This window comes from Cygnus atratus, chromosome 1 (genome assembly GCF_013377495.2).
Source record: "Cygnus atratus isolate AKBS03 ecotype Queensland, Australia chromosome 1, CAtr_DNAZoo_HiC_assembly, whole genome shotgun sequence".
In the NCBI taxonomy this organism is placed as follows: domain Eukaryota; kingdom Metazoa; phylum Chordata; class Aves; order Anseriformes; family Anatidae; genus Cygnus; species Cygnus atratus.
Window position 1 is genome coordinate 181,245,963 of NC_066362.1, and position 27,648 is coordinate 181,273,610.

The 27,648-nt window shown below is 46.9% G+C and overlaps 1 protein-coding gene across 2 annotated transcripts; it reads left to right on the forward strand.

The window, feature by feature from the left end:
* Positions 1-1,723: 1,723 nt before the first annotated feature.
* On the forward strand, positions 1,724-26,952 carry THSD1 (thrombospondin type 1 domain containing 1). Of its 2 annotated transcripts, XM_035542597.2 has the most exons (6): positions 1,724-2,032; positions 5,518-5,701; positions 7,084-7,222; positions 12,180-13,139; positions 20,655-20,813; positions 24,648-26,952. In XM_035542597.2, the coding sequence occupies exons 3-6, from the start codon at positions 7,165-7,167 to the stop codon at positions 26,021-26,023; spliced, it is 2,553 nt and encodes an 850-aa protein (XP_035398490.1). In that variant the 5' UTR covers positions 1,724-2,032; positions 5,518-5,701; positions 7,084-7,164; the 3' UTR covers positions 26,024-26,952. The 2 variants fall into 2 exon arrangements, with proteins under 2 accessions (XP_035398490.1, XP_035398491.1); XM_035542598.1 differs by lacking the exons at positions 1,724-2,032; positions 5,518-5,701; positions 20,655-20,813 and having other exon boundaries at positions 7,165-7,222; positions 24,648-26,023.
* Positions 26,953-27,648: the final 696 nt, after the last annotated feature.

The following is a 27,648-nucleotide window of genomic DNA, read 5'->3' on the forward strand; positions in this document are numbered from 1 at the left end:
AGCATGATTTATTACCAATTTCATTCAAAGCAAACGCAGAATCATGGCACATCCACTTCTACCAGTTGGTACCTTAAATGATCAATATGAAATGAGCTTCTGGCATGACCATTCCTCCCCGGTGGTACTGCCTGGAGCTGAATTCCTGCTGCCAGGCTACCTGCACAAACCAGGACCAGACACAGGGAGCTCCCCGGTGTTCAAAGAAAGGGTTGAATGATGTCATCATGGGACACGGCACAAACTGAGCAGTCCCATACTGTGTGGTGTCCTTCTGATGGTGAAATGCTGTGACCTTTCTTCATTAGACTGGCCGCACACACATGCATATTCCTTCTCGTCTGAAACATCAAACAAAATTTACAGACAGCAGAAAGACTGAATTAGAAACTGAGTTTAAAAACTGCACACGTGTTAAAAAATAAAATAAAAAGGAAAGAATATTAGCAATTTGGATTATTCAAATCAAAATGTTTAAAAACATCCTGAAAAATCTGTATGGCACATGAAGAATTTACTCTTTCCCTTCCAGAACATATTCCAGGCTCCTCAGCAAGTGCTGCTCTGAATGTTTTTGACAGTACTCCAGATGGCAGTCTGCCTTTGAAGCTTTAAACACCGCAGACCACAGCTAGCATATGGAAAAGATATTCAGCGTGCGTTGATCAAAACGGAGTGAAAGTGAGAAGGCAGGGGGCGATGGAGCCCAACATAGGCTGCTGGCTGTAACCTGCTGCTGGGGTTCAGCGTTCAGGTGAGGCAGGGAGACTCGTATTTTATGGAAGTTTTATTTTCTTGGTCATATAGATGACAGAAGTTAGCTAGGAATGACGGCTTGGGTCGAATTTTGGACACAAAAAGTAGAAAATTACTTCCTCTTGAGTCTTTACGCTATGTCCATGCTCAGTTACTGAAATGGGGAAGATTTTTTTACACAACAGTCAATGCAAGTGCCTCTTCAAATCCTTTTGTAGTTTTGCAAGTGTGAGGGGATACTACCCATAGGTATGTATTTAAGTCACAGACTACACATCTGGGAAATAAATATGATAGTGGCTTGAGATAAATGCGTAACTTTGTGTAAAAATAAATGGATTATTTTCTTTTAGAAGTCTCTCCACAAGAGGATAATTTCATTCCACATCAGTGTGTCCTGTCATAACAGTCCCTAAACATTACTTGTGAACTCTGGATAGGAGCAACACCCATCCATACGCAAACTTTGGCTGCAAACGGGCACTCGAAGCAGCTGGGGCCGCTCGTCCCCGTTGGTGAGATCATTTGGTGCCTTGGTTTCACTGCTGCTGAGCAGTACCCTTGGGTGTGAGGCAACAAAACCCACGGGCCCTCAGTTCAAACTCAGAACTTTTGGAGCAGAGAGGGACGGGGCAGAAGGGGACAGATCTTACGGTGGTGCCTGGCTGCTGACAAGAAGAGGCGGCTCCCCAGAGATGGAGACAGCCGCCCAGCTGCCGGCAGGGAGGCTCCTCGCCTCACACAGCCCCGTCAAAAAACGCGGCCACGAGGCCGGGCCGGGCCCTCAGCGGGGCCCGGGGCCGCCACACCCGTGCCGGGGCGGGCTGAGGGCGGCCCTCAGCGGGACGGCTCCGGCCGAGGGGAGCCTCCACAGCCCGGCAGCGGGCGGGTAGGGCCGGGCAGGGCCGGTCCGGGGCGGTGCGGGGCGGTGCGGAGCGGCCCCGGCAGCGCCTCGCCTCGCCTCGCCGCCAGGGGCGCGGGCTGCCCCCGCACGGCGGCCGCCGCCAGCCGCAGCGCCATTTACCCCGGCCCCGCCGGCCGAGGGAGGGAGGGAGCCTCGTAGCCCTTCGGCCGCTCCCCCTGCCCTGTTCCTCCTGCCCTTCGCCGCCGCCACCTCAGGCAAAAAAAACAAAAAAAAACAAAAAAAACCCAACCTTCGTATGGGATCGCTGGGAAGCCCCGGAGACGGCTTTCTGCTCTTCGTGCAGGTAGTCCCGAGCGAATTCCTCGGAATTTCGGCTGCGTCGCGACCGTGCCCGGTGCTCCGGTCCTTAAGGTAAACTTCTCGGGGGGGGGGGGGGTCCAGAAAAAATAACGTAAACGTAAAAATTAATATATACAGGAGAACGAAAAGATCAAACGGCTGCGCTCGTCTCTTAACCCACGAGGTATGTATGAGGTATCTTAACATATTTAATTTACTTGCATTTGTTATTTGTTACCGCTCGGACATCTTCCCCCAAGCCACCTTATGCTTAATAAACTTATTTTCACTGCATGTTTTCCAAAGTAAACCTCGTCCATGGACTCGCTCCACTGTAGCCCTCCGGTTTCAGGGGCTGGGTATTGCTGGCCAGCTCTTGGCTTGCTGAGCCATTGTCAATAGGGGCTGAGAAACCCCGGGATTTTGTCATCTCAGCCCTAAAATATCGATGAAAAGGGGCTTTGCCAGCTAATTATTTGTTCGCCTGCACGCAGGGAGATCTAGCGCTGTCAGTTCCAGCCTGGCAAATTTAGATGCATGATTTTAATAAAGCCATTATCTGATAACAATGTAAAACTGTCTGATGTGTAAATAAGAAGGGAAGATGCCTGTGAGGATGGCAGCCCGAGCCCCCCGCTGTGGCAGACATCACACGCGTACTTTTCTCCCTCAACTCAGTTCCTCCCCGGGAGCAGCGGCACGTTTTTGGCCGTGACCGCTCCGAGTGGTCAGCAGCGATTAGATTGGGATAAAACGTGACGCACACCTGAGGGGCTCCCGCTTTCATGTCAGGGGTGGAGGATTAGATGAGCAGTTCTGAAATTCCCAGCAGGAGGTTGCGCTTCAATAGCTGCCTCATCTCGCACCGCAATAAGGAAAAATAATTAATGTCTTTGCTGACGGACAGATAAAATATCTTAAATTTACAGAAATGTTGCGGATACACACTTCTTTCTTGCTGCTCGTGCTGCTTGGCCACTTCCTCAAGTGAAACGTAGGAAGGATTTAGGGACTTTCAGGATTGGAGTTGCTGTTTTACTGCCTGCCTCTCTCATGCATAACCCCAGTTGTACAAGTTCCAGGTTGCAAATGTGACTGCAAAATGTTTATAAATTGTAAACCCCTTGTAAAACCCATTGCAAGGGATTTGCAATGAGGAGGGCCGAGGGTACCCAGGGTCAGGGTGAGATACAGGCTCCAATGCATTTGTATTCTCTTTAAGCCCAGTGCTCCTTCATGGGGTAGCTGATTGATTCCTGATGGTCCCTTATTAACTGCAGCCTCTCCTCTGCTCTCTGAAGGGGGAATGGTTGCTGAGTGATGTATTGACGAAGCTAGGAACTGGTTAGCTGTGCTAAACCAGCGGGTCGTGGCACTCTGAGGAGCTGACTGGTTTGTAAAACATCAGATCTGTTCTGTGGCCTTTGATACTGCTGGAAAACCTACTGGAAGTCATAAATCCAGTCGGTGGTGGTGTTGTTGTAAAACCCATGGACTGTCCAGAAATACTTAATTTTAATGACCTAGAGAAATAGGGGTATTATTCGAATAGGTGAATGTATGTGGCACTAAGTTGGTATATAACCTGTCCTATTACTTCTTTATTTGGGGAAGAAAAAATGTTGTAAATGAAATTGTATCTTCGGATCTTACATGGCTCCTGACACTGCAGTGCCAACACACCTCGCAGTTCGTGGTGGATTTCATCTCATATTACCTGTACCAGGCAGTGAAGTGCTATTTCCAGTGAAGAGCCAGAGGAAAGCTAAGTGATGAGACCAAGACCATACAGGAAATCTGTTGCAGAGCAGGGACTTGAAGTTTTCCTGTGTCATTTACATCACACACAAGCCCCTTGGTCTTCATTCCCAAGGCCCTTTATGGCTCATCCTCTCCTTATCTGTCATTTCCAATTCACTTTGGAGAGGAAGTCTTCCATTTCCAGTTAGCCCATTATACCGTCTCGTGGAACAGAAAGCATCTTTTTCTGTTGCTGTGTGTCTGCTGCATCTCACACAATAGAGCCTTAGTCCCTGCTTGTCCACCAAAGTAATAAATTAAAAAAGCCAATTATTCAAAGTCTGATAGCCGCCTCTGTTCAATCGCTGCTCATCTCGTCAAGTTAATGAACTCGAGGTAAAAGATCTGCATAGCATAGAAACCATTTAAGATACATTGTCTGCCTTGAAAGGCAAGATTTTCTGCGGGTGCTGGAAGGGGAACAACAATAGAGCTGGGGGCAGGAGGTGAAGAAGTGGGAAATTTTTGAGAAGGAAAAAAAAAAATTTTAGGAAGAAGGTGGCTGAAGGGGAAGAAATGTGAACCAAGCTTAGAGGTCAGTGTAGTGTTTGCACCAAACAGGGTGGAGGGAGAGAAAAATGGAGAGGAACAAACACGTGGAGAAAGAAGGAGGGGAAGGAGAGGAGGAATGCTATGTTAGAAATGGATGGGCAGTTCTTAGGCTGAAAGCTGCTATTAGAAATCAGCTGGCAAAGGTGTGAAAGCTCAGAGAGACTTTGTGCATGCATGTTAGCCTTGGATTTGTTCAGGGGAGCCTCAACTAGGTTGGTAAGTTGGGGAGCTCCAGCTGCATCCAGTGACAGCAGAGGGAGAAGTAGCCCCGGGCTGGACTTGGCGAGGCACCTGATGGAAGCGCTTGGAAGTTAGTTTTGGTGCCGTTTCAAATACTCCGGTTGCAGCTTGGGTGTTGCCTGCACTGCCCGCCAGAGCCTTTCCCTAAGCCAACCAAGATAACACAGATGAAAGGGTAAAAGGGAAGAAGGGTTGGGGTCCGGTTCATGAAATGCCCAAAGGCCCTGGTGCTGGGCTGTGTCCACAAACTGGCTTAGAAAGAGCCTCTCCTGAAAAGTTCCTGCTACAAACACGGAGCGGGAGAGAGGGGATGGGGAGGGGGGTGCGGATTAATGATGCGGTTTGCTAACATCATACATCTGACAGTGGCAGAAATAGGAACAGAAGTCAGGTCTCCTGTGTCTCACTCCGGTGCCCCGTCTAATGAACCATGCTGCGTTTCCATCTGTCAGCTTGACATGCGCAAATTAAAATGTATGGCAACTATCTCAGGAGTATTCTCCTGCCCGGTCTTCTTTCTTTCTTCCCTAGGATGTATTCCTTCTTCTGTAGCTTTGTTTCCTTTCTGCAGTGTGTCACTCGTTAGGCTCAGATTAAGGTGGTTTGAATTTTACCTGACGCTGTGTGATTGTCTAAAAACAATATTTGTAAAAGACATTTGAAAAATACGTGGCTAAGCAAGCTAGAGATGGAAAGGACCCATTAAGGCACCCAGCGCAATTGTGATTACTGCCCATAAAGCATTTTTATTTCCCCTCTTTAGTTCAGTGCAGTTTCAAGCAGTGCCACAGAAGTTCTACTTACTATTTTCCTTGAATGGTTATGCCATTGGCCAAAGCATCTCTTGCAAATATTTTTTTTTAATAACCTGCTTTTTCTTTCTTGGATCACTCTTTGCTTCTTTTTTTTTTTCCTTTAAATGCCCAATTAATGGTTAATGATGGTTAATAATGGTTAAATCCCAGGACCACCAGCGCATCAAGCCTCCGACACGACACCACGTCTCTCGACAGTAGCCGGTGCCGCGTGCCGCAGAGGAGGGCCAGCTCGGGAGTCCTTCGGCAGGCAAGCAGGGAGCAGCAGCCCCTAGGAGCAGGCTGGCCCTCCACCACTCTCTGCCATCAGCCTGCCCCTGGCTGGATGCACAAGGTTTGTATTCCTGTAATTTACAGCACAGGGAATGAAACCGGGTGTTTGGGGTATCGCTGTCACTGCCTAATTCATTCTGGAGCCCTGTCAAGTTCATGGGCCAGGTGGTGATGATTCCCCAGTAAATATGTACAGCTATTGTTGTAATGGGCCTTTGCTGAGCAAGGCTGTGCATGCTCCCGTTAATCTTTTCTTAGAAATTATTCTCTCCAGCCACTTGAATTAAGCGTATATGAGAAACCGGAGAGAGAATTGGCACGGAGTGGACAGGCGAAGAAGCTAAAACAATTTAAAAAGCTTTCAAATAACACATGGGCTGAATCTTAGGTCAACAACTCTTAGGTCAATAACTGAATGTTATTGTTGAAATATCTCATTATTTTTATGATTCCTGAAAACGTACCTGATCTTTGTCATGCCCAGTTCTTGCGTTTTATGTTTATGTTCTGCAATTTTTTTCTCTCCTAACTTATGCGTGCTCCGGTGCCAGTTTTCTCTCATAAAATCAGGTTGTAAATTGTATTGAACAAGAATTTTCTTGCATGTTTGAGTGACGGTAAGCACAGTAAGGCTGACTTTCAAACACTCCTATACAATACGAAAGAGAGCAATTCTCGTATTTTGAGAAGGACTCCTTTGAGCTCGATCTTCTCTTTTTAGATTCTCTCTTACTTCTGTTTCTGGAGCGAACTGTAGGTTTTGCTGCTGTCATTCTGCTTCCAGCCTGTTTTATATGATTGCTGTGAGACTCGTAATGACTAGTTTAAAGCACATTGAAATAAAATTGTGAAACTTTTCAAAAGGTTCTCAATTTTTGTTGGCATGACCAATGCTACGTAGAATGTAAACTTGAAAAATGATGGAGGAAAAGTTGGAAGGTAGCACTTTCTCCAGCTGATCAGTCTGAATGACATAAAAAGCAGTTATATATCTTTTACAGAGCCAGTGAGATAACTAAATAATATTACTAGACCTGAAAACAGGGCAGTTTGAATTGTATAGCAGTAGTAAACCTCCAGTATCTACAGATGTTGAGGTCAGAGTTACATTTTGTATAAAATACTTCTTATTTTGCAGTTGTGGGTGTTGATCTTAATGTAAGATATGCACAAAAGCAGTTACTGCAGTGCAAAGGTAAATTATTGTGACAGGTCTTTATTGTTCTGTCTCAGGACTTGACATTTAAAGATGGAAAATGTACTGTACAATGAATTGTAGTTGTGCTTATCCATCGATCCAATATTAATAATGGTTAGGTAAACGAGAGAAAGGTGTTAATTGATGGTGTGGGCTTTTTTATTTTTTTTTCTTACTAGTGGGATGTCTTTCCTCTTGTATTTTACGAAGCAAAGTCAACACAGCTGAATTTTTTAAACTTTCAGGTGTTCTTGAAAACCGTGCCTGCACTTTGGAGCTGAAGAAGGACATGAGGAGTAAAAGGACCTGGGATCGCACTGGTCAGAATGAAACAGATGTTGAAAGATTTTTCAAATCTATTGTTAGTGGTGCTCTGTGACTACGGTGAGTACTAGAGCTTTCAAGGGAAAACTGTGAGACGCGTATTCACAAGGTGGTTTTGGATAGTGTTGTTTGTAGGATATCTGATGAAATAAAAGGTCACACAAGCCACCGTTGCACAGAATATAGTCGAGGTCTTGTGCAATATGTAGGTGGAAAAGACAACTCAACTTGCATAAGCTGCCCCTTTGGATCCAGCAGGAACCTTTCCTGCTGTGAATTTGCTCAGAGAAGCAAACAAGATAAATGAGCACATTTCTGTGGGCATCATCAAGGGGCTGGCTGTGTTAGAAGCAGTAACAGGAGCTCTGCTCTCTTTTGAGACTTGTATTCCGTAACATTTAATACATATCTTGGAAGACAGGTCTGTTTTAGGTGTCTGTACCAGGGTGGGAGGAACCACAACATACAACTGCCCATTCCTCTCCGTTAACTGTAAAAGGAACCTATGGAAACATAGACAGTACAGGCAACTTCCTATGACTGTGTGAGACCCCATCTGATGGACTTAAGCTGTCAACTCAGAGGACGTTTGAGAACAACGAGGTGTTCTCTCCTTTGACGACGTAAGAAGCCAAAGGATGGGATTCGTATCCATTCAATTTTAGTCATGTAAAATTAGGCAGCTAGTCTGATGCAATCAGTGTTGTTTGAGTCACAAAATGGCACATCTTGAGGGCAGCTCCAACCCATCTGCAGTCTGAGATGTGTGGGTTGAGAAAGCACCTCCTCTCCTTCAGCTGTCAACGGAGATTAAACACCTAGTTTAGCTTAGACAGCTACAAGATAGCTACAAGTCTGAGGGGAATCCTATGCATGGCATCTGTCTTTTCCAAGAATGTACTAAGTAGAAGGTAGGTTTGCAAAGATAATCAACTCTGTACTACACAGTGATTTCAGTGATTTAGAAATTTTGAAAATGGGACTCTTAATTTGTAAATGATACATGCTTTCAAAAATTACGTGCATAATTTAAAAGCAGGTGTTAAGGAGAGAAATGGACCGAGAACGTGTGCAGTTTGCTTTTCTTGTGTACGTGAGAAAATACGCTCAGCTACCTGTACCTCTGTTCTTGCTCCATCTCCACTCTAGAATAAGGGATCACTAAACACTACCAAGAACCTAGAATTGGCCTCTTAGGTGAGCTCAAGTCTAAAAGAAGTGGTGACTTTTGTCTGTGGCTTTTAGTACCACGTGTTGTTTTAATAAGACAAAAGTTAGCTGGCTAAGTTAAGAACAGTGCTCTGAGTGGGTAACGCAGTGAAGATAAGTATTGAATTCACTTAATCCAGAAAGTGAGGTGAATGATTGCAATATCCACTGGTTCTTGGTGAGCCAGTCCTGCAGGCATTCACTACTAGTTGACTCACAGGTAAAAGCTATTGCTTGGGAACTTTATAGAGAGTGGCACAGTGAGTAATTAAAAGGTGCAGTTAAAGAGCTAAATCTCAGGTGCATCATCTTTTCCCTTATTTCCAGTGAAAGGGTAGTCCGTAATTCTGAAAATAACTTACAAACAGGACATATCTTTGAGCATCACATGTGTACATACTTTTTAGAGAAATATTTCCCTCGTATGTGTCTCAATTTTACACCAATACTGCGTTTTAAATGACCAAGTATATTGTGGAAAATTACTGTAATGCTACAAAAAAAAAAAGGTTCTAGCATACAACAAAACAGTATTCAGTATTCTCATTTCTTATCAGTTTTTCTGATGTGTTTGTTCTTCGTAGCTCTGTTGTGCTGATGGCTGACAAGCCAACATCACAACCCAAGTTGGCTTGAACACAATTAAAAATAAATAAATATCAGAACAGCACCCTCAAATAATAATTCTCGCTCTTCAGAAGAAAAACAAGGATTTTCCTTTTGATCTTTCCGAGAGGGAGCTCTTGCAAAGACTCCTCTGGCAGGTTGTTGGCGCCAAGGCCAGACTCCATTCAGTGGGAGACCATTGTAATGACAACCAAAAATATACAAACGCATTGAAAGCTGCCCCTGACTGGGTGTCCAAACAACTGGGACCAGGTTTTGGCTTGTGACAGGGCCATGCACGCACAGGAGGCTGGAGGGCAGCTGAAGGAGCACGCGGGGGAAGCTGGCTGCTTCTGACTGGCAACTTGTGGAGCATTATGGAAAACTGCTGCATGGGCCACTTATGAACGTGAAGTTGTTTTATTAAACAAAGAGGGGAGAAGGGATGCTGTGACCTGAGGGGTGCCAGGCAGAGCTCTGCAGTGCTGTAACAGCATCCTGCAGTAATGCTCGCTTTCCTCACTCCCCAAGTGATCCATATTAGGGTGGATGGGAGCTACACGGCAGTCCCCTGGCCTCTCTCCAGTCCTCCCACACGCATACGCAGCGGTGTTATTTCTTCTGGTGTGGGCCAGTCCAAATAAAAAATAGTGCAAATGAGTAAGGAGAGGAGAGTAGTAGGTGTAAACATCAGTGCTTTTCATTACTATCACATCAAAGTTTTTGTTGAAAATTTGAAGCCTGGAGTTGAAATTTTTCACGCTGGGTTTTTGCCATGGCCTGATTTCTTTTTCCCTCATTACATTTCAGCCAAGTTGAATCTGGCCAATTCCTTTGTAGGGAAATGCATCATTTTGCCCACGTTCAAAGAAAGAAAAACCCAGCAACTTGCAACCATTTCGCTTGGAAACTCTAACGCAGCTGTGGGAACTTCATGTTAGAGAGCTCATGAAGCTCTGGGACATGCATTTTGTTGTCTGTATGAGGATGTGGTCAGACTCGGTCCATTTCTAAGTCCTTGCAGATGAGTTAACAACAAAGCTCTCTGAGGGGTTGAGCATGCTCCAACTCCCTTTGCTCCTCTTGCCAGCCCCACACAATGCTGTGCAGCCCAGGGCAGCAGCTTTCCCCATGTTTGTAATGTCAGGCCCTGAAGGTGCTTGTTCAGTGCTGTCTGCTCCCCTTGCTGGCATGCTGGAGGTGAGCAAGAAAGGTGGGAACTTGCTGGAGTTGAATTGTTGAGGTTGCAAGGAGCCTCTGGAGGCCATCTGGTCCAACCCAGCGCAGGGTGCCCAGGGCCCCGTCCAGGTGCCTTGTGCCGCTCTCCCAGGAGGAGACCCCACAGCCTCTCTGGGCAGCCTGGGCCAGTGCTCAGCCGCCCACCCAGCACAGAAGTGAGAAAGGCCAGGTAGTTCTGAGAGGCCCAGATAGTTGTTCAGTTGATATTTGACAAGTTTTCACCTTTGTGTCTGTGCCCTGGTTCCTAACACACTGAACAAGAATGGTGACGTTTCCTCATCTTTCAGGGCCATTGCAGGGATAAACTCATGAATATTTCTAATACACTGATATACTATGATAAGAGCCCAATAAAAGTCCATGGGGGAAATGAATAATTCTGTATTATCAGGATGGATTTGGGATGGTGTGCAGTCAATAATACATGGGACCACCCATGGAAGGACAAGAATAAAAGAGCCCTCTGGTAACAGGCACCATCCATCTGCCAAACGAAGCAGGATCTTGTGGAAAAATTGGTATTGACTCATGCAAATTAAAGGCCGACTTAACAGCACATGTATGTAAGAGCATACACATGATTTATATGTGTAAGGCTGTGCGTACAACCTTCATCCAGACGGTAGGGATGTGGTTGGAGCTGGTTATTTTAACCGCCTGTTACAGCTGGTGAAGAGTAATAGGCTGTTCTGGCGCACGCCGATGTAAATGGCTATAGCTGGTCAGATGAATTGCTTCCTGAAAACTTTCTCTGCTGACAGGAAAGTGAATCCAAGGGGACGAACTCAAATTGAAGCTTGCAGTGGTAGTTGTCTAGTATTCTGTGAGATGAGTCCTGCTACTCCTGAATGCTGAGTGCTTGCCTTGGCACTTGCAGTGTTTTTCCAGCACAGCTTTCTTTGAGGTAATCTTAAGACATATGTAACAGATTGAACAAGTCAGAGTATTGTTAGTCGATACTGCTTACTGAAGGATTGCTTTAGCTGAAGTCTTAACAGTTGCATAGCACCTTCCATCCAAGACTCAGAAGCCTTTTTCCAGACAATTTATTATATAAAGATGTCTCACAGCACATTCTCTATCTAGAATAAATGTATGCAGTTCCCATTTTTCGGGTAACCTTTCTACGTCTGAAATCCTTAAGTTTCAAGCAACGCAGAAAAGCTAGCTGAGCTGAGAACAGAAATGTGATCTTCTCAATCCAGTGCTTTAGATATCATCTATTCCCACTAGTTACAGCACGTCTCAGGATAATTTGGCAACTTGCACAAACATGGTCATGCAAGAAGTGCGTTTAAAAAGCCTGTGCCATTTATAATGAAATGATGTCATTTAGACATGTTGCACCACATCTGAGACAAGAAAAGTGCTGCAGTCACCATCACTGTTATTTTCAGCTCTTTCACTCAAGTGTCTCTGTGATGCAAATGAGCAAAATGAAAGATTCATAAGACAGAGCAAGAGAAGAGGCTTCAAAAAGCATCATGCAGACTTCCTATTTTATTTAATTTGAGGGACATTTTTCATGTTTCTGTATTAAGAAACTACTTTTTTTTTGTTTTTATTTTTTTTTTGCTAAAATAAGTAGAACAGCTGGCCATTGTGAAGTGGGCTTTAGGAATCTACAAGTGAAAGAAGTGCAGATTTTCACGGTCTATCCCTAGAAATGAAGTTTTCTGTGAATCTTTTTTTTTTTTGAAACCTTTTTTTTTAACCTTCCTGAGCGTGTTGCTACAGTGAGCTTTGAGCTGTTCCATATCCCATCCCTGCACAAAGGGGAGGTGGTGAGCTTTAATTGCTCTAGTTACAACTTTTTTTTTTGGTGATCTGATTCACTTTTGAAAGTTTGAGCACGATTTCTTAAATATCCACTTTATAAATATGTATTTTCTTCTGTAAGTTGCATAAGCAGTCGGTTATCTCTCTGTTTCTTAACACTGTTGTTACACTGTTTTCCTTTCAGTTCTGGGTGAAGCCGAGTACCTCCTGTTGGAGCGCCCAGGTCATGTAGCCTTCAGCAACGACACGGTGTCTGTGGAATATCGGTACTACAGCAGTGGTAATGTGACGGCAGAGAACCCGTCCATCCTCTTGCTGGATGCCAGCACCAACGAGATCATTGCAAGAAAACAGCTTCCCGTGAATGAGTCCCAGGGGATGGTAGAGTTTGAGTGTTTCTATTTCATGAGTGCTGGGGACTTTTTGTTCAGAATGGTCTCTCCCAGCGATAATAGCAGTGCTGCTGCAAGGGGAAGAACGTCCACCCTCCGCGTGGAATGGCCTGTATTTCACATTGATTTGAACAAGACCTCGGAGCTGCCTGGAAGCTCCCTTCAGGTTGGACTTTTTACAAACGAGCACTTGTGTGCCACGAACAAGACAGTGGTTTCGCTGGATGTGATATTCACCAGCGCCCTTTATGAACTAGGAAGAGTGAGCTCTGATGAGATGCTGGGCGTTAGAACTAGCAAAGGAATCCTGCTGTCTAAGTCCCAGTGGGTAGAGTTTGATTGCCCGCATGTTGGTCAAGAAACTTATATCACTGTGTTACTGAAATCGTTAGCAACACATTCTGTTATTGCCTCCATGGGACCCATAGATCTCCTCCACAAATTTGGATACAGACTGGTTGTGGCACCAGAAGCAGTGTGCAAAACTTTGGTTCAGGTCTTCGTAGTCTCGCCCCCGTGCACTTCTATCGGTGGCAAAATTGTCGTCTATAAAGAGGCTCTCAAGCATCCTACTCTAAGAACGTCTTGGCTGTATGAGAGCACCCTTCACCCAGGAGACAACAGGACAGAATTTAACTGCACTTTGTTTGATGTGGGGAAGAACAAATACTGCTTTGACCTCTATAATTTCTCAAACCGAAGCCATTTCCCAACGAGAGTTAAGGAGTGTATGATGATCCAAAGGAATATGGGTTTGTACCGATGTTTGTTTTCTTTTAGCAGAAATCAGCACTCTTCCCAGCCAACATGGGTAATGATAAATCGGTTTGATTGTAGTGTCTCTTATTGAATAGCTGCCTTTTGGGTCTTCCGCACCAGCAAAAAATAGTTGTAAAGGCATATACAGATGGGAGCAAAATGGATTAGGCTTGTGTAGAGGTGTACACAAAGACATTTGGTAACAAAGGCCACAGTGATAGCTTAAAACTAAACTTAAAACTAGACTTAAAACTTAACTAAAGTGAAGGCTAAGTACCAACCAAAACAGTTTGGGACAGTTTGAATGATGGATCCATCTAGTTCCAGTAAAGCTGAAACTTGGCTTTCTCAGTGGTTTAAGAAGCGACCACAGTAGATCTGACCCACTGGAGATACCTATACTGCATTTAAGTGTCTAGAAGCCAAATGTCCAACATTAAGTAGCTGTCTCGCTGTTTAGTTGAGAGAGGCAGACATCTCCCAAGGGTGATTCATCCCATGCTAAGATGGGTAGAGAAGATACAGGGGCTGAATCCTTGTCTGGCTGTCTTTTTCTACCTTGTTTGCTCTGGGAGTTTAAAATCCTACATGCTAGATACACAAATTTTGATGACATGAATCAAGAGTTGGCCATAGCAAAAGACACTTGTGTGTCATCAGTTGGGCAGCTGGAGGGGTTTTTGCAGCAGCCTTTCAAGCCGTATCTCTGCTGCTGCTTAAAACAGATCACAGTCCATTTCCTGACCCATAAGGCCACCTGCCAGAGCATGGGTCACATCCATACAGCTAAACTCTTTTCTTCCACGAAAATACTAGATTCATACAACCTGCCATGTGGGGACAGTCTGTGTGGTCTGTGGAGTCCTTTGGCTGTGGCCAGGCATGCTCTGGGAGAGTGCTGGTTGGCAGAGGCCAACACTGCATCCAGGAGTGTGAGTGATCGCAGTTAAGGAGTGATCATAGTTAAGGATGGTCACAAGACAGAACTTGAGCCCATTTCTCAGCCCTGATTAAGGAATATCCATACGTTCTTTACTTTTTCTCTCTACAACTTACATAGGTGTAGCCTCATAGGCTCTTGGGGGTAGTAGTCCATGGTTTGGCAGGGTCTACTCACCACAGTAGCACGGCAGAGGAAGCAGATAAGCCAGATGTCCTCTGGTTTGTAGAAAACTGTAGCAAGGGATGGGCTGCATGTGTAAAGGGGATTGGGGTTGGGTTAGGTTGTGTTGCCCACATCCTGGAAGAGAAAAGTAAATGCTCTGAAGTTTTGGAGCAGGCTTGCACCCATAGGTTATGAATTAGTCTTTCCCATGGGCACACTTCAAAGAGCTTGGGTTGAAAGGCTGGAGATGTATTCGACACATCCCCACCCTGGTTTCCTGCAAAGGAAGTGCAGGAGCTCGAGCCAAAAAGGGGTCCTTGCACCTCCTGGGCAGGTCTCTGAGTGGGATGATCGGGAGACAAGGAGCACAGGACGTGGTCCAGACACAGCCTACCTAAACTAGGTTTCTTGTGTTGTGTGGTTTGTACTACTTCATTAATTCTGACATTGTGAGCTCTTTAATTAACACTCTGTACTAAGAATGACCTCTCTTTTCACCACATGCCAAGCCGGGTACGTAGTTCTTCTCTGGAGCTTAACTTTCCATCTGTATTCTCTGTTGGCGCTCTCGGTCTTTGGCACGGGAAAGTCCACCTAAAAATGAAAGCACACTTCCTTCATCGAGATAATTCTCAAGGAAAAAGGAAGAGAGAACTCTCATTCTTTCTCTGTGCTTGGGTGGTATTTATATGGCACGCAGATACTATCTAGCTAATTGCCCTGACAGATGAATATGTAGGATATGACACAGCTGCGTTTCTGTGCCCAATATTTGACTGGTTTTAATTGTTGAAATCCACCTTAAGCAATGCCTGCAAGTCGCTTTGTTTCCCGGAGCTGCACGTTAGCACCATCCCCACAAGTGCAGCGGAAAGAAATCAGGCTGCTCGTGAAGAACGCCTTCAAGTCAACAGCTGGCAAGTTGGAAGTGTCACGTCGACGAAGCCGATGAAAGCGAAACCACGTCGCCTTAAAGAAAATGTCAACCCGAAATTAATTAGACAGCAGCACGTCTGCCTTCGTGGCGGTATCCGTGAGACTTCAAAGCCCCCAGGCAGCGCCGGAGAGGAGCGGGGTGTTCGGGGAGGAGCGCGGCGGTCCGAAGCGAGGCGAACCTCCGTGGTCTGTGGGGGCTGAAGGAGGCCTTCTCCTGAGCCCCTGCCCCTGCGGCAGGGAAAAGGAAAGTAGGTGCATTTCATAACTCAGCTCATCTAGCTCCAGCCTCCAGTGAGGGGCTCTTGCTCTGCTGCTCTCTGCCAGACGAGGCAGCTGTTTGCTACCCATTGTCTTCCCCCTGCAAGGCGTTGGCACATCCAAATTGTGTGGGTCCTTCCAGATAACCTCAGTGTTCTTTTTGATAAACTGAATAGATCGAGTCCTTAACTGAAAGGCGTTTTCTTCAGGATTTGATTAATGTTCTGGCTCTTTGGGGCTCCATTTCCATTTCTTTTAGCAATCCTTTTTATTTGACGACACGGGTACCGGCTTTGGGTGTCATCTTCTAACGTCCTCCTCCCTGACGCCGTTCGAGCAGTAGCTCGAGCTCCCTCCTTACTGATCCTCTGCTTTTACTTCCACAGATTGCCTAGCTGACTTTTGCCGTAGCTTTCACCCTGGAAACCCTCGAGCTGTTCTTACACATGACCTTTTAGTTCCGCGGTCTATTCTGTGGGTACAGCTTGTATTCCTTCTGTCTACATTTTGCATTTGGCTGATCTACAATCCACTTTCTGTGAGTTGTCCTAACTTATCATGGAACCTACATTGCTGCGTGCAATTGTGGTATCTCCCCGTGTCATCACAGCAGTGGCATATTTTCTCAATAACAATTTTATATTTATTTTCCTGTCACCGAGGCAAGCGTTGTATAGCACCAAACATTATCCTTATCCCTTTGAAATCTCTCCAAATGCATTCCCACTCGGTGATGATTTTCTGTTGACGATTGCATATCAAATCTGTCACTCCGCCAGCTCTTCCTCTATTTAGCATATGCTCTGTTATTATGAAACAAAGATACTCTCTTGTAAAAGATGAAAGCTCCTAAATCATTAAAATTATCTTCATCCAAACCACAGAAGATGAGATAAAGTTGATTTTGCAACACCTGCTTTCCATAGATCAGGCATCAGTTATTTTCCTGACCCTTTGTTGATCCAGCTCTTTATTCCTCATCCCTGGTGGGCTTTGGGCAGCCCGTGGAAGAGGAATCTGTCTGTCTTGTGTCTGGAGGAGGAAGGAGAAGGCTTCTGGTCACCCTGGGCAGGCCAGAACAGCAGCTTTTCCAGCAGGGGGCATCAGCTTCAGAACAAGTGTCACAAAAAAAACCCCAACCCTGTGTTTTCCAAGGCTGTGAATCTATCTATTAAACATAGGGAATAAGTTCATTAAATGCGAGCCTGTGCCCGTGGAGCTTTCTGTAGACTGCAGCTGGAGAACCTGTGAAAAAATAACAGAGACGTGAGTCACTTCATTCACCTCGGCGCAGCGTTAACGGCTTCACGGAGATGACTAAGAGAGAGCCATGCAGCTAAGATTTTCCCCACGCCTGACTGAATTATCTGAATGTCTGAGAAAGAAAACTCTGCCAGGTCATTTTAGCCAGCAGCAGAAGCATTGCGGGCTCATTCATTTCAACACGTTATCCCGTGCTTTGCGTGGTTGGGATTTGAGTGTCCCCAGCAGTGGGACTTCAGCTCTCCGTAGGAAGATGTCTCACATCCTAGCTGGTGTCTGGCTGGAGTCATTCGGGATGGCTCTGATAAAATTACTCAGTAGTGCTATGCCATATAAGCGGGCATATTTTCTTCATGTTTCTAGTGTTAATTAACTACTTTTTTTTTTTTTTACAGTTCTTAGTTACACTCCCAAGACCAGTTTCAACCCTGGTGTAAATCCTAATGAAGTCTGTTGCGCTTGCTGACAGCAGGGATGAATTTTGTTGCCTTCTCTCACATCGGATTTTTGCTACCTGCCCAAAAAAATACCGGAAGGTCCGCAGGGCACAAGTAGAGCTGTTGCCAGCAAAGGGAAGGAGGAAGGTAGGAAAAGCTCTTCTGGAGAGAGAAGCAGTCACTAAGTGTGCAGTAAGGAGTATCCAGGGGTCGGGCGTGGATACAAGACTTGCATCAAACTCTTGCTCCCTGCGTAAGGCAGTGTGAATCAGCCCTGCCTGCTATCTGCACGAGGATCTGGGAACCAATTAGCTCTGTTGCCTCAATCCATTTCTGCCCTGCATTTGTTTAGAAACAGCCTAATGCAGGGAGGCTGGCTTTGTGCTCCAGCCTGCTTCGCTTCTGGCAGTGAATCCTTAATCTCCACGTCCCTGGCATGTGAAGAATAAATGGGGTGTTGTGGACTCGCCGGGATAGCTCCTGAGAAAAGATTTCAGACAGTGCCCCAGAAGTTCTTAAAGATGTCTGTTTGTGGGGAAAAGACTATGATTAGCCCAGGCAGAGTCTGGGTTTTCTTCTTTCAAGAGGATGATCGTCCTTTCATTGTCCAAATGAGCAACCTGTTGGAGCATGCCACCGTTTCAGTGCGCCCAGGCTTTATTTCCATGGAAGTGGAGAAGCACGGGATGGCTGAGAAGGATGGTTTCCCAGCTCTTAGCCAAACACCACCGTGCCTGGTCTCAGGACCTAGAAACTGATCTCAGCTTCCACAAGTAGCCTGCAGTCCCCCAGGCTAGCAGGTTTTTGCGTGAGCCTGTAAATAAGTAGTGATTTTATCCCATATTACTGGTCTTGTTGGAGTGCTTCGACCTACCTCGTGTGTCCGGGTGACGCTGAGCATCCCGCACCGCCTGTGCTGTAGGACAGCACTGCAGGCTCACGGCCCTACTAAGGCCGAAACACAGAAGTTTGGGGAGAGATGCTTACGCAGAGCAACAATTAACGCAAGTTAATTGCATTTATCTTTCATGTTGGCAGATCTGCCAACTGTCAGCTCTTTCAGACTAACTCATCAGTTAGCTATCTTCACGTCGATAATTGATTCCTCAACTGCACATGAGAAAAATTCACACTTATTAGAGCTAGTTTGCAGTACGTACCGTCTGTTTTTTTCCCCGGCACTTTGGATCTGTTTCTCTTAAATGGAGGTTAATTATTTCATTTCCTTGGGGGAGAATAAACTGCTTCATTTTCTTTCACATTTTGGTAATTGCAGGAGGTTGCAGAGCGGGTTGCAGGGTTTAAATCTCCATCTTTCACAGGAGCTGGAGCATTTCCTGCTCTCCTGCTGCTGAAGGCGCACAGTCGTTGCCCCAAAGCTATGGATGCCAAGCGCTGAGGAGCTCTGTGCCTTCTGCTGAAGTTGAAGTCAGTGAAAAGTGCCTCAGAGCAACAGGCACGTCATGCGTTTGACATCAAAATTAGAAAATTACCCGTCCTAAGTGTACGTTAAAGCTCACAGGCATGAACGCAGAGGCTGTTGGGCACCCTCTGCTTTCAGCAGTGTTAGTAGTGGAGGCATCCAGAGCCCTTCTGGATCTGGGCCTCTCTCTGTCATTAACAGAAGCTAAGAAGAGCAGGGAGTGTGGAGACAGGGAAATGAGCTAGCTTGCGCATTGGAAGTCATGGGACTAATTTCTCAGCTGCTCACACTAATTAGTTTGTGGGGGGTTACATGCTTCTCCAAACAGCCTGCCTCCCTCTGCCAGGGGTGGGGGCACCGCTGGAGTCCGTCGTGATATCAAGACATCGTGAGAACCCCAGGTGCTGGTATACTATGAAGTCTTTTGGAAGAAGGATCGGTTGGCTATTGATTATGGCCACTTTTTATCTGCCTTCGGTGAGCACTCTGCTCACTGGCTGGTGTGAGCAGGACCTCAAATACCCAGAGAGGTCCCTCGGCGTCGCGTGGGCTCGGACCGCAGTGCCACCAGGGCGTCTTGCCATGCCAGTCCGCGCTGCGTGCGAGGCCGGGCAGACGTACTCCAGCGTGCATCCGCACCGATGTGCCTGCACATGCTTTACAGCCCTGGCTGCCAGCACGAGCGGGAGCTGAAAACCTCCGGGCCCCATCCTGCGAGGCACGTGGGTGGCTTCATGTGGGCAAGGAGCCCCGCTGGTTCTCTCACGCTGCTCACATGGATGTTACTTCGCGCTGGCGTGCCCACAAAAGTTTGTAGGACAGGGCCCAAAGCAGTTAAAATGTGACATTTATTAAATAACGTCTGTATTTATTTTTGTTAGGGACTTTAAAAAATAATAGCGTGCTACGAATAGAGCAGACCATATAAGGTGAAGTCGCAAAGCCACTTCCAGTCGCCAAACACGGTCTGGTCCTGTAACATCACAAACTGCTCACTGATCGGGAGCGCTGTGGCATCCTAGCAGCAAAGCAACTGGGTAATAAAATTAAATACCATGACCCGTGTTGGCAGTAGCAACCATAAATTATTAAAAAGAAAAATCTGATTTGCTTTTTGTGATTTATCTGATTTTCTGTTTTATCTCTGAGCAGGGAAATGGAGCAACTGGTCTGTTGTTTTTCTTCCCGATACGTTTTAAAGTCAGGCCGTTGAGTCGACTGACCCACAGGACAGTTCCCAGGGTACTTGTCCTTAAAGACTGCACCTGGACTCATCCCTTATTTTGGGATTTACAGTTACAGTCCTGTCTGAGTGTCACAGCTTTCAGGTGTGGGCAGGTATGGCCCCTTTCTGTCTCTGGGTCCTCACTGCTCTGAAGTTTGAGTGCTGAGCACTGGATGAGTATGTTACCTAAGCAAAAAAGGGATTGCATTTAAAAAATGACAACATCTGAGTTAGCATTAGAACCTGAGCCTGCCTCACGTAAAATAAAATAAATAAACCTGTGAAATTTCATCTTGAGTTAATTGCCTCTGTATAAGCAATAAAACAATGGGGACCTGTAAAGCTGTCAGATGAACGACTCAATAACACATTTGTGTGCTAAGAAGATCACAAAGAGGAAAAGCAGTATTGCCTCTTCATTAGGCCTCGTAGGCTTCTCCTCCTTTCACAATCACATAAATCAGGAGTAACTACACTTCAGTCAGTGAAGCTGCTCTGCTGTAAAGGCAGTATTTGTCAGGTAGGAATTGGGCTTTATGAATATATAAATTAGGAAGCTGTTAAAAAGATTTGTGGGTTAATTTCCATTTGCTGTTGTTCCGGGCAGCTCCTGCCAGCCTCAGTTAGCGGAGCGTGGTGTAGTGTGGGGCGAAGAGAGGAAAGCAAAAGTGGGAGCCGTGCCCCAGCCTCTGACGGGAATGGGAGCAGGTCCCTGGATCCGCTTGCTCTTTTGGTGTTGCAGTTTGCTTTGTTTGGTTATCTATTGCTTTTCTTGAATAAGAGGAGGCAGTTCGATGCCTTCTTTGTCTTTAGAGGTGGGGCAGACGTGTTCCTCATTGCCGTGAGCTTGTGTGTTTGCAGAAACGTGGAGCCTGTGGCAGCCCTGGAGCCCCTGCAGCGTCACCTGCGGAGATGGCGTCCGGGAGCGCTTCCGAGAGTGTCTCACCTCCTCGCCGGCGAAACCAGGCTGCGCTGGATCTGCGAAAGAGACCTCCTCGTGTTCCCTGGAGGATTGTTTGAGTACGTAGCTCTGCTGTCTTCTGCGTTGTCTCCCCTGGCAAAAGCAGGTGGTGTGTTATTTGAAGGGCGGGGGCATCACATCTCTGTGGTTGATGGAGTAGGGCTGGAGCATGCATGTGTTTGTGGGACAGCTGGAGGCAGGGCTCCAAGATTTAGGCATGCTGTGGGTGCCGTGGAAGTGGTTGAAAATCTCCAGCATGGCTGAGGGTTCGGGGAAGGGCCGGAGGAGAGATCTCAGGCCCAGGGGAACATAATCTGAATCACAGGTTAAAGATTCCAGGCAGTGGGAATCTGTTAAAAGTGTAATTTTCTGGCTTGCAACGAGAGGAGGCGTGTATTTTTGATGTAGTTTGGAACAGGTGTGGAAAAGTCTCGCCAGCAGTGAGAGTATCTGTAAAAGAGCTTTAGATGTGTGTGATTCCAAAATGCATGGTGTGGTGGGATTCATGACAGCAGCTGATGCTGAGAAGTTCTCCAGTGTCACCTGCACAGGACCTCATGTTTTTTCCAGCTGAGCCTACTCTGCCACTTCTCTGTTTCCTGTGCTGCTTCGTAATCAACTTTCAATTTTTCTCTGCTTTGGTGGGAGAGACCAAAGGTCCGCCGGCTCAGAAACTGGCTGATGTACCAGCTCCAGTGCCTTCGTGCCCCACAGGTGCCACAGCCTGGCAGGGATGGGGACGGGGAGGCAGTCAGGGCCGTGCAGGCTCCTAGGCTCTCGGGCTATAATTTAACAGATTATAGCTGTAAGCTGTGCCAAAGTGAGCAATGCCTTACCTCTTGCTTTGGCTGCTTCCATGCCGCTGCTGGCAAAAGTGCAGTGTGGAGAACTGCAGTGGATCCAGCTAAAAGATGGCCGGTGTGGGGATTTAGGGAAGTTGCTTATCACATGGCCATTGCAGTGTTTGCGCCACTGAAAATGGAAGGACAGCAGAGGGGTAGAACATGTAGCAGCAAAAAGCAGGGCTACTTTTTCGATGGGAGTGTTGGCTTGAACCGGTTTCAAGAGGTTTGCGGAATGAAAGCGTATAGGCAGGAATGGAATGTGTTGTGGAGCGCTGTAAGAAGCGGGTTGGTATTGGGCGAGAGGTCAGTCGAAAGGAAAATGTTAAATTAATAAATAACGATGAATATTAAAAATGCTATTCCATCAAGGCAGGTTTTTGCATTTTGTCAGTTTTCATGCAGCACTTGAGATGTTTTAACAGATTATCGTTAAGGTTTCTGCTGTTTTTCATCACTAGAAAATGCTGGCTGTGCAGGTTTGCTTACACTGTGAAGCTGCAAGTGTAAGCAGAGAGGAACAGTTCAGATGTTTAGGGGCACGGTTTAAAGCTCATACCCTGCTCTGGGGCTGCTTGTCTTTTCTGTGCCAGTCTCCATCAGAGTGCTGAGGGCAATGGTGACACCAGAGAAAATCCACGGGGTAGGTGGTGTTTTTCCAGAGTTGCTACTGAGTTCTCCTGTTTTGTGCCTTGTATTACCTGCTGGAGGGGTCAATAAATACTGAACTGGATTGTTGATTGAACTCGGCTCCTTTTTGGCCAGTTTCACACTCTTCTGCAGCTCAGAGAGTGGTTACGGTGCACAGAACTGCTGCAGTCTGAGGCACCCCAGAGCAGGGTCTGCAGAGTGAGCGGACCTGAGGAACCCCCTCACATTCCTGCGGGGTCTCTGGTTTAATAAAGAGGGTTTGTATAGAGAAAACCCACATGCACAGGAGGTCTGCATCAGCGCCCGTTGCCAGAGAATCATCTGGAGAAATCACTTGCTTCTGCCTTGCAGATGGTTTTTAATCATCCTGCTCCCAAGCCAGGCTGCTTCTTTTAGAGAGCTCCACCTATCTGGTTCTGCCTCGTTGAGTCTCACGTCGCCCAAGCAGTGTCTTGACACGGTGTCCATCATCTGTCTGAGCTCGGGCTGGCAGTGTACCCCCCATGCTCCCCCAGCTGTCCACCCCTTTCCAGAGCAGGCTGTTGCGGTGCAGCTATCACTGCAGTCGTTAGTCCAGCAGATGGAGCAAATGGCTGAAGAAATGAAACCAGCGCACGGCCTAAGGGCAGAGGTAGATTGGGTGGCAAGAGGAGCAAACCTGGGTAACTAGATCCAGTTTCAAACCTTGCTGTTTGCTAGCTGCTAACTTTGTACTCCAGGTGGTATAGCACAATGTGCATTACAGATCGAAAACTGTGTCCGTAGAAAATAACTGGGAGAAAACGGGACTGAGAGAAGGATGAGCAATGAATGGATTGCTCTGCAGCAGCGCTAATGAACAGGGCAAATGTGGCTCGCACCTTCTCTGTTGAGCTCAGAACAGCAGCGCTCCTTGTTCTCTGGGCGTGGTGGTGCTGGGCTCAATGTCAGTTTTAGGGACCCTCAGAAAATATTCAACAGGCAGCGCCGTTGTTCTTCATGCTGATGTCGAGCTCTCAGAGTGACATGAAGATCAAACTTAGGCTCGTGGCAGGATTTTTCAAAGGTCTTGGGGCTGTCTCACAGCCCTGACTCAAAGAAATGTGCCTCCAGCCCACCATCCGCTGCCTTGCACATCCACTGTTGTAGCAGCCTGGGACCTTCTGGCCTGTGTTTGTCGGGGTAATACATCCTGCACACTTAATAGCTCCCTGCCGAATGAGCATTTTTTTTCTGGATTATGGGCAGTACATTCAGACTGGGGCCTACTTCTCATTTTTCTGCACAGGCATTTTGTGTGGTGGACAGGCACTGTGAGGCAGGCAGGAGCAGCTAGCAAGGCTTACAACAGACTGTCCATAACCCTGATGGGAGGCTCCGAGTCCTGGATGAAACTAGGGACTAGGGCAAGGCTGTGAAGTGGTTCAGTTTGAGCTCACAGCTTCATGACCAGCTCTTGACAATCACATCTGAGCAACCTTGTCCTCCAACAGCATTTTCATGGCCTTACGAAGCTGATGTTTAGCTGCAAGAAACTGGGAAGTGAGTGCTGTCTAGTATTAAGATTAGCTGCTGGAACAGTTTATCCGCTTTCAATCATGCTGTATTCTGGTTGGGGCTGCCACTGAAATGCTGGAGACCTTGTCCAAAGAAAGAATTATCAATCTCTCGTTGGTTCAGTCTTGTAATGTGGTGTAATGTACAGGCGAGAGGTTCAAATAGGGCTGTGAAAAGCTTTGAGGTGTTGATATTACCAGTTAGCAGAGTATTCTGCCCCGTTTGAAGGTCCGTCTCCGGTTCACAACAAAAGAGTGTTAATACCAGAATGCCCATGGCACCACATCAATGGAACCTGTTAGGATCCTGCTGAACAGGGGAAAGGGTTTTGCCCTCTCCAGGGACAACACTGGGCAACAGCTGAAGAAGCGTCCCCAGATGGCTGCTCTGAAAAGTTACGCTTCCACTGCCAGTGCTCTCTTCAAACTGCAGAGCTCACAAGTCAATAATTCTCACACTTCTCTAAGCCATCCTAAAAATAATTTTGGAGTGATACCTGAACTACTAGCATCACTAGGGTTATTTTTACCCCTTCACAGCACTTCTCACCAGGAGATCTTGATGTACTTTGTAAAGGAGGGCAAGTATTATTATCCCATTTTACACAAATATGGGAGTGTTTTATGGAAAGGGCAGAACACGCAAAGGTAACGATTACATCTGAAAGGTCTTCGGGTCCTTTGATTGAAAGTGAGTAATCTGTGTCCGCCAGTTCAAAGTGATCAGTAGGAAGTCACCTACAATGAGCAAATCTTACTGTACTGTATTAATTAATTACTTTTGCTTTGTAGTATCCATCCTAAAATACCAAAATGCTGATGACAATGCAGCTCTGGTGACAGACGTGTGTGCTCTTTGTTACAGTTGCCAAGCCTTCCATCCCACCTTCTGTCCAGCCAGGAGAGGACCAGAAAGCAAATAACATAGTCACCATCACAGGTATCTCCTTGTGCTTGTTCATCATCTTTGCCACCGTCCTCATCACCCTGTGGAGAAAGCTCTGCAAAGCTCAGAAGTGCAGCGCCGCTGTGCGTCGGAACTCCGTCCACTCCCCTGGCTTTCGGAAAAACTCCGACGAAGAGAACATTTGCCAGGGCAACAAGCAGCGGGACAGCTTCACTGAGGCAGGGGATGCCCCCGTTACCATTCCTCTGACCTACAGGCGAAGCCTCCAGTTTGCCCAGGAAGATGATGTCTCTGGAAGCGAGAGCTTTCAGCCAAATGCCCAAAAAATAATCCCTCCGATCTTCAGCTACCGCCTCGCACAGCAGCAGCTGAAAGAGATGAAGAAGAAGGGCCTGACTGAGACCACCAAGGTGTACCACGTCTCTCAGAACCCCCTCACGGACACGGTTGTCGGTGCCACCACAATGCTTCCCCTGAGTGCAGAAAACCAAGAGGAGGCCGTGGCGAACAAATTTCGGATCAAATCTCCATTTCTGGACCATCCAGCTGGTCAGCCCAAATTCCCGGGAGAGGGCTGTAACCCTAGGCTGGATTTTCCGTTCTCCCAGGCCAATCCTGCGATGAGCCCCACGCAGACCTTGGTAAGGAGAGCTCATTTCAAACACCAGGATAACAGAGGGGAGATGTCGGAGAGGGGCTGTCACAGGAACCCGCAGTTCAGAAGAACAGCCAGTTTCCACGAAACGAAGAAGGCCAGGCCTTTCAGAGAGAGAAGCATGTCCACCCTCACCCCCCGGCAGACCCCTCTTTACAACTCCAGGACCAGAACGTGGGAGCAGGGCTTGGAGGACAGAGCACGGCCGAAACTGAGGAACGCCAACCCGACTTGCGACAAGCTGGATCAACCCCACGGCACCGTGGCGCCGTGCGAACCGCAGGGCCGCGGCGCGAAGTGCCACCACAGGGCATGTCCCCCAGGGAAGAAGCTGGATCCCGTCGCTGACCGCCAGCCTGCCGGTCAGGAGAGGGCAGCTGAAAAGCCCGAGCCCAGCCGAAGCAAGCGGGGCCCTTCGCCCAACCCCAAAGGGGAGTGGCGGAAGGAACCGGGCTCAGCTGGCAAAGATAATTGCCAGAGAGGCCTAACGGTCAGTCCTGCCCAGTACCGAAAGGACAAGTGCCAGAGCTTCCCCTTGGACCCTGAGTTTGCCTTTTATGATAATACCACCTTCGGTTTAACTGAGGCAGAGCAACAAATGATCGACCTGCCTGGGTATTTTGGCTCAAACGAAGAGGACGAAACGAGTACTTTAAGCATCGAGAAGCTGGTGATCTGAGGGACTCGGTGCAGCCCTACAGGAGGGGCGTGTGCGGGAGAGGATCTGCAGAATCTGCCGGCTTCTGATGGAAGGAGCAGTGGGAATTGTGTTTCCTCCGCTTGGAGAAGGAGGGAATTCCCAAAGTCTGACTTGTGGGAACGCATTCCTTCCTAATTACTGGAAAGTGCTTCCGTAGAATTATTTTTTGTATGTGTGTACCTAACAATACACACATAATACCCTGGGAAAGCTTGTGTCAGTGAAGGCATGACACAGGAATAACCCACGGGGGTTTATTGCATAAATCAGTCACATTTCATGCACCCTACATAACGAATCCCATTGATCTGGCCTTTTTCACCTTGTGAAAACCTCGTGCTAGTAGATTACGGTATCCTAAAAGATCCGTTGTCCAGTATCCTCAAACGTCTCTCCTACTTAGTGAATCGTTTCCCATTTAGAAAACACAAACCCCAAGTTGTGAGCAGTTTTTGTCATTTTTGTGGTCATTATTGAACTGTGTCGATTGGCTGTGATTGTTCAGATAAGTCACATGGTGCTGTTTCTTTTAGCTGGTCGGATGAAAGTGCAAGCAACTGACACTGAACATTTGGGAAGAACTTAAAATCGAGGGGGTGTTTTTCATTATTCAAGACTGATGTTTTCTTTCTGCCAGTATTTATTCCAAGAAAATACAGTGATGTTCAAATATTTCCAGGAAACAAGTAGAAAAGAGCATGCTACCGGGAAGGGCAAAGAAAACTGATGATCAAATTTTAGCCCTCAGAAATGTTACTCGAGCATTTAAGCACCTGTAAAAGGCAGTAAGAGAAGTGTTTAATCCCACAGCCTTTCTATAATCATCTTTGCCTTTATTAAGCATTTCATTTTGTGTGCGTAAACGAATTGACAATAATACTACTGCAGCAAGCTCAAAATAAATTATGAACAAAACCAACGAACAGCACGTTTATTTCATGAATACCCGTTTTGCAAACAAAAAGGATAAGGGCTTGATGTCTGACGATTCCCAGAGAATCTTAAGGTGAAGTACAAAAGTTATGTTGTTTTTTTCCTGCTTTAAAATCAGAGCTTAAAAAATTGGTGATTACACACGGCTGCAAGTATTCAGAGCTGGGTTGAAACCCCAGTTGACAACAGAGACAGAGCTCAGGCCAGCGAGAATGACTCAGAGAATTTGCTTGCCATGTGTTGGAGTAACCGCCTCTTCAGAGAGTTTGCAAGGAGAAGGGGAGTGCTGTTGGGCACAGTCACTAAAAGAAAAGGTGCTGGCAGTGGAGGATGGAATGAGGGAAGGTAGGTTCAGGCAGAGAACTGTCAGTCTTCAGAAAACTCTCCCAGAAGGAGACCGATTTTTATGGGAGGGCTGGCCAAGGGAGGGTACTCTCGGAGGAGCCAGCATCTCAGCGTTTGGCCGCCGGAGTCAGACTCAGCAGTTGGAGCAGTTTTCTCAGGGGGTGACGTTTTCCAGCTGCTGCCGGAGCACAGGATCTGGCTCCGGGGGTGCTGAGAGTCGCCTCCTCCCCAGGAGCTGTTCCAGCACGCCGCGCCGCCGACCTGCAGCCCTGCGCAGGGTCAGTACCAGCTGCGTCTTCCCATTAACTGTCAGCTAGAAGTGCCTC